This window comes from Anser cygnoides, chromosome 3 (genome assembly GCF_040182565.1).
Source record: "Anser cygnoides isolate HZ-2024a breed goose chromosome 3, Taihu_goose_T2T_genome, whole genome shotgun sequence".
NCBI classification, from domain to species: Eukaryota; Metazoa; Chordata; class Aves; order Anseriformes; family Anatidae; genus Anser; species Anser cygnoides.
This window is the reverse complement of record NC_089875.1, coordinates 73,194,503-73,205,029: the sequence shown is the minus strand read 5'-3', so window position 1 is coordinate 73,205,029 and position 10,527 is coordinate 73,194,503. Positions and strand designations below refer to the sequence as shown.

General features: G+C 36.7%; 1 protein-coding gene across 5 annotated transcripts in view; it reads right to left on the bottom strand.

The window, feature by feature from the left end:
* Positions 1 to 240: 240 nt before the first annotated feature.
* The window catches only part of WASF1 (WASP family member 1), an 85,856-nt gene continuing 75,569 nt past the window's right edge, over positions 241 to 10,527 (bottom strand). Inside the window, exons 4-9 of one of the 5 annotated variants that reach the window (XM_066994428.1) lie at positions 8,924 to 9,077; positions 8,093 to 8,210; positions 7,105 to 7,274; positions 4,857 to 5,036; positions 2,878 to 3,515; positions 241 to 1,261 (exon numbers count right to left, since the gene is read on the bottom strand). In XM_066994428.1, the coding sequence (XP_066850529.1) occupies positions 1,104 to 1,261; positions 2,878 to 3,515; positions 4,857 to 5,036; positions 7,105 to 7,274; positions 8,093 to 8,210; positions 8,924 to 9,077 (1,418 nt within the window). In that variant the 3' untranslated portion in view covers positions 241 to 1,103. Of the gene's footprint in view, positions 1,262 to 2,877; positions 3,516 to 4,856; positions 5,037 to 7,104; positions 7,278 to 8,092; positions 8,211 to 8,923; positions 9,078 to 10,527 lie in introns of all 5 variants that reach the window. The other 4 variants (XM_013175595.3, XM_048081116.2, XM_066994429.1 and 1 more) reach the window with 4 other exon arrangements.

Here is a 10,527-nt window from a genome sequence, read left to right as displayed (position 1 = left end):
TCTTTTCTTTTCTTTTCTTTTCTTTTCTTTTCTTTTCTTTTCTTTTCTTTTCTTTTCTTTTCTTTTCTTTTCTTTTCTTTTCTTTTCTTTTCTTTTCTTTTCTTTTCTTTTCTTTTTCTTTTTCTTTTCTTTTCTTACTAATGGATCACAGTAAGATTTCATCTTCTTGTAGATATGCATATACTTTTATCATCAGATGATGCATTTTCTTGTTTAACACAGGCCCTTTGATAAAGTATACAGTACTTACCCTAACTTTGCAGACCACAGATTAGATCTGTGAAATCCAAGTATCCCTCAGTTATAGCAGTGAAAAGCAGGTTTCACTGAAAAAGCAACAACCAGGAACATTTAAAATGAACCATTTATTAAATCAAACTGTTATTTTAACAGTTACATAAGTTACACAGCATGTTTAAGTCAGAAGATTTCACAAAGAAAAAAAAATTAAACTTTTATTATGCAGGCAAAAATAGTACCACACAATATGTACCTGGGAGGGAAGAAGGGAAAGGGAATCTCTAAACATTCAAATAAGGCCATAATTATTTAAAAACAACAATAAAACAATAATAAAAACCCCCAAATCCATTTTCCTTTCAGTGTGTTCAGTGCTGCTAACTATATGTACTTTTAGTGTACAGATGTAATTGAGGCAGTGATATCTTGATAGCTAGGTTTAATGTTTTTAAAACATTCTAGAAGTGGAATAAGGCTCATTAGTACATACAGCTGCCCTCGGAATGTCAATCTCAGTTGCCTTCATTAACTTAAAATTCACAAAGTGCACAGTTAAGATATGCCAAAAAATTGAAACTGCTACTCTAACAACAGCTGCCCATGCTTAATACTTAGTGGTCTATTGGAACAAAGTATGTTCCTTCAAAAAAAAAAAAAAAGATGTGTAATAAAAGCCACTGTAAAACATTTAGTTTCAAAGATGCACTAGGAGTTTTTTGTAAACTGAAAAGTAGAAAAACATGGATTAATTATGTAAAGAAAAGAATACAAAAAACACTAGAAATGACCATCAAACTTCCAAAGAACAAGCACCACAATGGACATTAGCATTCGATTTTGTAGTGTACAGCAATGTATTAGTTTTACTCTAACCAATCCACTTCATCAAATTCTGAATCATCTTCTGAATCACTGTATTCCACAGCAATGCGACGAGAAAGTATAGTAGCAACATCATTCTCAATACGCTCATGTTTAGCTTCTTGTTCACGTTGCTCTTCAACTTTGCGCAGCTGAATACCTGAAGAACATCAGAACACAACAGTGTTACTTACTATCCTTCTTTATCATTAAAGAAGGCATTTAGCTCCTGACTCACAAAACGCTTTGCAAGCAAAAATAAAGGATGAGGACACTGTCCTCCTCGGGTGGAAGTTCTCTGTCAGAACTGCTGTAGCAGACATGACCATCAGTCTTTCTACTGCTTCTGATTCCCCATTAAAAATACACTGACGCTTTTTAGTACCATTCTAAGTGATTAAGCTGTTTTACTATTTGCTTTTCCAAACATTTTTCATACTCTCTCTTTGTGGTTTCAATTATATGTTACAGCTATTTGAGTATCCTAACAAGATAGGATTTCTTGTAACTCAGTTTTGACCATGTAATGGCCTATTTTGAGATAAAATATTACTTAAGGGTGAAACACAAAGCAGAAATAACATACTGATAAAGTTAAAATGCCAGTAACTTAGTTAAAAACATGACAGATATTATATATTTTGGAATTTATATTCACAACACTATATCTTGACACCATCTAAATATGACCTAAATTCTGTACTTAATAGGCTCTGTTGTCAGCCGACAGTACATAGTTGGAATTTAAGCTATGGTAACTTAAGCCTCTGTTTCTTGTGCAAGACTTGGTCAAAAGCTTTTTCAGGGATCAACTGTGTCAGAAGGCACTTTTTTTTTTTTTAATTTTTGCTGATGTTTTCTACTACTGTTGTATTTAAATATTGTTGGTTGGAAACAATACTTCTTTATTCAGATGTTATCAACTCAAGTGCATACGGATGCTTTCAAAATTATTCTGAAATAGTGTTATAGTCTATCTACAGATATTACAGTACAATACAGATTCTGTACTGTGGTGTAGATGCATGGGAAAAACAGAACAGTGCAGTATGAGAAACGTTTGAGAAAGATTTACCATTCAAAGATACCACACAGTCAAACAACAGCGCTCACAGTGCAGCAGGGATTTTTCTGCCCATAGGCTGAAATGTACAGCTTGTACAACCAGCTCCTTCCCTAGATGATGAGGAAAACATTGCCCTGCATCTCTGCCACTCACTTGTGCTTTGCCAGCAGGGGACTGTGCCACCGTTCCACTACTGTGCTGAGACATGTCAAAATTAGATTCTTAACAGCTCAAGTCTTCAGCAACAATTTCTGATTGTCATTTAGATGTCGCTGTAATATGCTGATAGTATCAAAATTGAAATGTCCATTATCTATTCTGCTTTTATCTAGCAGTCTGTGGAAAACCAATGTTTTTGTCTTCTACACGATCTGTAGGCTATCGGAAATAGGTACATTTCCAAGTAAACAGAAATGAAGAGATAATCTTCATAGATCATCTATAAACACATGTACAGCTTTTTAATCTAACTTTAACAGAAAACCAGTTTTGCCATCCAAACTAAAGGTCTGATAAGTGCCGTTACAAGCTGAAAAAAGTATCTGTCTGCTTGGCAACGTACACACTGCAGAGAACAGAAACAGAAAGAGTTAAGAAGTGTTCCTTTAAACTAACTTCTTACAGGTGAAATGTTCCATGTTTCAAAGGTGATGCATATTTAGTACACTTCCGAGAACATTCTTTTTGTTGCTTATTAGCCAAAAAATTACCTTTTCGTATTGCTTCCAGCAGAACGCTTCTAGCATCACTGATCACAGGAAGAGTTGAAGGATGGCGTTTGGGTTCAGGAGCAGGAATCACTTGGGCTGGTGGAGATGGAGGCATCAGGGGGGCATGAGGGCCGGGGACAATGGTTGCAGGAGGAGGGTGCAGAACAGGGGGAGGGTGAGAAAGGGCTGCAACCGTGACAGGAGAGGAGGGTCGAATGCCAGGAGGAGGCAAGGGAGGAGGTGGGGGTGGTGGAGGAAGTCCTTGTACTTCACCTTGGGGAGGAACTGGGTGAACTGGTACAGCTTCACACACTTGTGCAGCTCTAGTGACAGGGGGAGAGGGCTGTGCTAGGGGAGGAGCAATTGGAGGTGGAGCTGGATGTAGGACTCCAGGAGCTATCTGGAGAGGTGCTGGTGGAGGTGGCACGGCTGGAGCCTGCAGAGCAGCAGCAGGAGGGGGCGGAGGAGGTGGGACTGGGGGGGGAGGAGTGGAGGTCATTGCAGCTCTTAATGACGAAGTGGACAAAGCAGATGGAAGAGGTGGTGGTGGTGGTGGAGGAGGAGTGGGGCTCACAAACACGGGTGTTCTGCCTGTTGCTGGTGATTGAGGACGGTTTTCTACCAAGCCAGGTGTGGAACTGAAATACCCAAAAACAGGACAAAAGTTATTAGAGCTGGAAAGAACAGTAAGAGGTTCATTTCTGCAACTTAAGAATATTGAACGCTGCCCATTAAAGTGTTATGTGCTGTGAAAATTTCAAGGTATTTGTACTTCACATACAAAGAAAGCTAATTCTCAATACAGAGCATGCATCAGTCTTCCAACAGACCTTTGCTCACATCCAGCTATTAACTAAGTTTATACAAAACTGCATCTTTATCAGATGTTTCCTGTGCCGAGTATTACTCTCCCCTGCCATCCCTAAATTAACCCAAGTTATTTACCCGAGGTAAGGAAATTAGCAGTTGATTAACTGCTGCAATCCACAGACCTTAAACCAAATCAACCAACCAAAAATAAACCAAAAACCTCAAAGCACTACAAGCAGTGAGAAAGAGTTGAAATAGAAAAACGTATTTAAGATTTGATGACAGGGAGAGTGAGGCTTATGTCAAAGGTCATCAACTGTACCTACAGAGAGGTATATTTATATGCTACATACTCATTATTGTGCAATGAATAGGCGAATCAAAGAAAACAAATGGGAACAGTACAACTGCTTTCCTGAAAGAGTACTAGAGTATTTCTTTCAGCTGCTGTGGTAAAACTAATCTAAAGAGCGTTGCATTGCTGTGTGTATTCTCCTGAGCACTAAAAAGACATTCTTTTCAAGAGACTAACATCTCGCTGATGTAAGAACTTAACTGTCCTGTATTCCAAGTTGTATGTACCTGACCCTACACTAAGATTTTGAGTATAAGAAACAGGGGAGTGAAATATTCTAAGTACGTATCCAGTTCCAAAAAAACATAGAGAAATAGAAAATTAAAACAACTGAGAAAAAAAAAAAAGTCATTGTAATTTAGCAAATGTAATGAATGTAATAATGAACATATAGTTTCATCATCGGACCTTCTTACCACAACATTTTCTCCCTTTCATATATGCTGAAACACAGCTCAGTAGTACAAATGTTAGATTTCCAAATTTTCAAAATTCCAGTGCTAAATCCTGAGGTTCCACCATCATTCAGAAAAACATTTTCCAAACGGTTTTCCTCAGAACGTGACATAGCCAAAACATTGATGGTTAGGTGGGGCCTGTCTCCAAAATCACACACTATGAGATTTAGATTTTAACTCCTCTCTCCCAACTCCTGTGTGGCCCTGAAGCTGTGGAGATATAAGGGCTATGGACTGACACAGAATGTGTGTACTGCCTGGGCTGCATAGAAGTAACACAAATAACGATTAGTGAGTGGGGTGGTGGGAAACTAAACCTCCCCAGTAAATTTGCATGTGGCTTGATCACTCCTTACCTAACACAAGGAGGCACAGGTTTCACATCTCCTGCTCCATGCATTGGAGGCGGTGGTGGTGGTTCATGTGGCCGGACCAACACACGCTCCTCAGCTCTGTTCAGAAGTTCAGACATCTGGCTATAGGGTAATGCAGAAAGAGAATACGATCCATCCATATGGTCCACATATGCTTGAGATCTGCAGGAAAATAGCAAAAAAGTGGTCCAAGATAAGCCTTATTAAATCTAAATATTATTGCCCTCAGCTACTACTTTATACTTCAGTTCTGGTTCCAAATTCAAAGATCTTCTCTTCAGCAATGTTGCGTATTATAGTCTATGACTTTTTATAACACATTCCACCTTGCATGCCATTGCTTCTAGCAGCTCAAAGGCTAGAACAGATGTATCAGACAATTATGATATCTGAAATCTGGTTTTTGACAGATATATCAGACAATTTCTAAGTGTGTGATCTTACTGTTCATTAGTCACATTACTTTGAGTTAAGTAAACATACCAATACAATCTGAAATATATACATAACAGACAGTACTATGCAACAGGGATTACACTTGGTAATGGTTTCAACTCCTCAATCCCTAGATACGAACAACCACATTCTTTTACAACATTCATGAACCATCCATCAAGTGGTAGAATTTACAACTTCAGTGATTCAGTTGAACTTGTCAGAGGTTCTATATTCCAATATATATGGAGAACATACTACTTCAGACCTAATACTTCGTAGCTATACAACAGATAATTTAAAGGTCTACTATTGCGTAGCAGCAGAAAATACAGCTATATACAAAGACAGCTCAAAATGATTCAACTTACTTGTTAATGACAACTTTTGATACTCCTTAAGGACCTGATCAGTTAGGAAATTTTAATCAACTACTCAATTAAAAATATTAGTATCTGTCCAAAATTTTCTGTTAAATTTAGATGACACATGTTTACGAACACTGTCCAACATTTATAGTGGTACTCATGTTTCCACATACTACAAGCACTGACTGTAGTATCTACGCCTATTAAATCCTCAGGGGGCATAGCTCTTACCGTGTTGAAAAGCACTGTGCTGTTCTGTGTCTGAACAACATCTTCTGCACTGGGAGTGCTCCCAAGCACTACAGCATTATTCATAATTTCATTACTGTTACTGAGATAATGGTCCTGGACAAAAAAGGACTCCTGCAACAAGTGTATCTAATATGGAATCTGGTGTACAACACAAAAAAATGACAGCAGGCAAGTGTTTCTGTCAACTACTTGACATAGCAGTTTACAAAAATAAGATATCACAAAGCTGTTCCCAGACAAATGCTCATCGCCATAACTTGAGTAGTACCCTACTGCCTGAACTGAGACCATTTTTACTTTATGAACTCAAAGAGAAGTTTTCTACAAGCAGGTTTTTCCATTTTTCAGACACAAAACACTGTCACCTACAGCTGTTACAATCATTCACTGCTACGCTTAAGTTTGTTTGAAAGCCTTATTGAGTTAAACAAAATACTCCCTTGGCCAGTGAAGGAAAGAGGATTTTTTTATATATATTTTTTTGGAGAACAACAAATCAATTTTAACAAAACAAAACAAAAGGCAAACCAACCCCCCAAATCCACCTCCCCCTCAAAAAAAAAAAAAAAAAAAAAAACCTGCTAACATTATTTGTCAGCCTTCTTTTTTTCTCAGATGATAGAATCGACTTGCTTTTGGACAAGCACCACAAGAGGAAACACAGGAGGTGTACCATGTAAAATGCTGCTTTTAGCCACCTGCAAATACGTGCTGTGAAATGAGAATCCAACAGGTTGGATTTCATAATAGACTGTAACCAGAAACATCAATCAAATCTTGGATTTGCTCATGAGTAAAGAGAAGCTCAGCAATTGCATCCAAGTTCCAAGTGGACATTTGTTCACATCACACCCACCATATAGTCTTGGCAGTGTCTGCTATAAGAAAGATCAAGAGACTGGAATAATAGGGATTTTGTAGGTCAAGGCTGGAATGTAGGGACTACACTTCCTTCAAGTCACAGACGGATGACTCCAGTAACACGATAACAACACCTCTTTAAAAGATACACTGGCCGAGAATTTTAAAACTGATTTTTGATAGAGCTAAATCAATGATTTTCAATGCATTTCAAGAACAGCAGTAGCATCTCATCATCTAACATTCCTCGAGCATGTTTGCTGTATAGCACAAATATCTATACTTAATATAGGATAGAAAAAATAAAGAGTAACCTTGATTCAAAATGTGAAGCTGGGCCATTAGCAACTTCAATATGCTTATGTAAAAGGTTAGCATCGTCTTCTGCGAGCTCCGGACCTTGGGCTAACTTCTGCCACTCCCTCCGTCTGTCATGAGGTGCCCTTGGCACTTTTTCTGGTTCATGAGGACGATCTAGATTTTTCTGCTGTAGGAGAGTTGTGCAAAAAAGAAAATGACAACTAAGACAGTGTTTTTAAATTAGTTGCATTTAAACATCAGCCACAAAATAATGAAAAACAATCCCAATTCGAGTGCAAGAAAAAAATATAATTTCAGTCTAAACATGATATGTAAACCAAAAAGCCTTGTAACAGACAGAAGCTTCAATTTAATATATAATTTGCTCAATAATACACTGAAAAATAATTGCACAAATAGCTTCTTATACTGTCTGAAATAAAATTCCAGATCAATTATATTTGTTGTCTCTGTGTTGAAATATACAAAATAATGGTGAAACAGAAAGTAGCATTGCCTTTTCAAGATTATTTGATTTTAAGAAAATATACACCAATTACTCAATTCCCACCAATTTATTCCTAGTTTAGAGTAAACCTATTTATAAGGATTTCATTTTTTTCTCCGTCTGTGAGGCTGTCAGAACTTTGTACTATAAAAAAGTAGTCTAGTGGAATCCCTTATTCTTGCTGTAGTCCTCCTTTTTCTCTTCGTTGAGCTAGAAGACTTCCATGTTCTGATCAACATGCTGTTAGTTACATTAAGACAGCATAAAAGCTCTAGGCCCTTCCATATTATTTTATTATTAAATATTTATTTGTTAAACTTGATGGCACTGAATGAATACAAGTATTTTTACTTGAATGAAGAGAACCATAATTGTCTCTGTAAAGTTTGAGTTGCTATTAATAGCATAACCAAAAATGTACCATACGTGCAAGTAAACCCTTTACAGGAAAAAAAAAAAACACATCAGGAGCTATACAAAGATAACATACATACCTTCTGCTTCCTCTTTTCCTTTCTTTTGTCCTCAGTGTCCTGCAACATTTTTTCCTTCCACAGGTCAAAGAAGTATGAAGGATTGGTATAAAACTTCAAACCCTCTTTTCCATCATCCCTGTAATACAGTCACCCGAACAGGACATGCTGTTTACTTGACAACACATGAATTCAAACATTAAGGCAAAATAAAGGCATATTATGGAACATCTAGTATTCCAGGCATGTATCAGTATCCCTGACATATTTTGCTGATGATGAACATTAAAAAGATGAACACCGACCTCCTATGCCATCAGTCTTTACCATCTTTCTTTGTGTTCAAGGTCTCAATTTTAGACAAGTAACTAATACAAATTGTAGTTGAAAAGAGTATCCTAAATAAGTGAACTCCTAGTTCAATAACTTAAATCTTGCTCTACAAATTTTAAGTAAATTTGAGTGCTAGTGTTGTAACTACTGATTTAAATTAGCTTTGGATCAGCAGACAACATTCGCTTCCATTAAAAACCTTTCTTTCTACATATTTAACCACTTGTTTTCTTCACTTCTCATCCATCATCATTTACACGGTTTAATATATACAAATCAAAAAGACTTTTTATTACCATTGTTAGATTAGGGTAAAATCTGAGTAAACTTGAGTAAGGTTTTAACACTTAAAATGTCTTCTGCTGCCTGTATTCCTCAAGCAGCTTCATAGTTTTCTAGTGTGGCTCCTCAGATTTTCAAGTGCTACTCAACATGAGCAAAGTGACTGAATATATTACGTCTTTATTACAAAAAAAATCAGCTAGAAATTGGCTTTGATTTTTTTTTTTTTACACTAACCTGTAAGGGGTGAGAATGTTAAGTGGAGGAGGCTGCTCACAAATGTCGTAAGTTTCTTGCAAAGGAATAGGCAGAGTTTTGCGGTCAAACAGCTGCTGATCTTGAATTGTGGAACTGCGGAAAGCTTTCCTCATTGTAATGTCCTGCAATGACACTGAAAGGGGATATTGCCATTTTAATAAAAAAGGCCAAAGATAGTTTATTTGGTTTAATCTGGAATTGCTTAATGACAGAATACAAATATTAAGCATTATGACTATTACCTTATGCGCAGCACAAATGCATGTTCAGCAAATATAAATTCATCTAGCACTACTGCCATGGCAAGATACTGTCAGATTATGTGAAAAACATGTTTGTAATGTTCTAGTTCATTACCCTTTATTTAGCTTCCTAGAAAACTTTTGCTCACCTAGACAGATTATCAGAACTCTCTCTCTCCAAAGTAGTTCAACAAATTGCTTAACGTAGCTGTAAAATACAATTCTGTAGTTCAGAAATACCCGATAGCATCTACCAACTCCATTTCATAATCCTTTTAGCACTAAAACTCTCTGTTTTGAGGTGATTTTACCTTTGTCTGTCATTAACATTTCTGTTCCTTGCATGTAGGCAGCAGCTCGTCCAAAGGCCCTTCGAGATGCCAAACCAGCAAATCACTTAAACTTCTTCTACTGATATCAGTGAGTTTTAATGGAAGGAACACTTTGTTCCAACACATGAAAGTAGTCAAATGCTGTTTTTTTAATCAGAGTGTTTAATTGAGATGAGACCACTCTGTTTAATTCAGGTGAGACACCTTGAGTTTTTAAGTACACTAAATTACGAATATCAATGACCATTATGTAAGATTCAAAGGAAAAATAAAACTAGATGAATTCAATAGATTAAACAGGGACTTGAAACATATTGACTTTCTGTTGCTAAAGCCTGCCTATATTTTTTTATCTCACAATCACTGAAATTTAGAAAAAGATCAATGGAAAAGTGACTACTTGATGAAACCTACACCTTCAATTCCTGGAACAGGATACCTGTTCAGTGTCACGTTACTATTTCTCTGTGATGGTCATTTACTACTTCTGTGAAGCCCACGTGTGTCTCAAGACTTACTTTGTAGCCTCTGTCAAATAAGCTAAATAAGTCAGCAGCCCTTTTCACTGGTTCAGATATTTTAAAAAGTAAAATAAAATCACAAACAACTGATACTGAAAGCAGGCAATTTTATAACACGATACAAAGAGAGCATTTTCATTACATTCATTTCATTTATTAAGAAATATATCTACGTGTGTGTGTGTATAAAATAAACATATATATATATATTTATGCTGACAGTAGTGCCCGTTTACCCAAGATGAGAGGATGCCTCCCCCATTTCAATTCTTTAGAGAAAATCACTAGGGTCTTTTGCAACTATTTTTTTTTTAAAGACTACATTGACTTAAGCCAAAAGCTGTGTTTACTCTGTTTCCTATAACACATACAAGTGTCTGTGCATAAACACACAGGCAGAGCTGGATTTCTATTGTATAATCACAAAGAGGCAGAAGGCAGGATTTTTTCCAGAGGGCTTGCAATTCATGGAATGTTCTCTCTTCTTA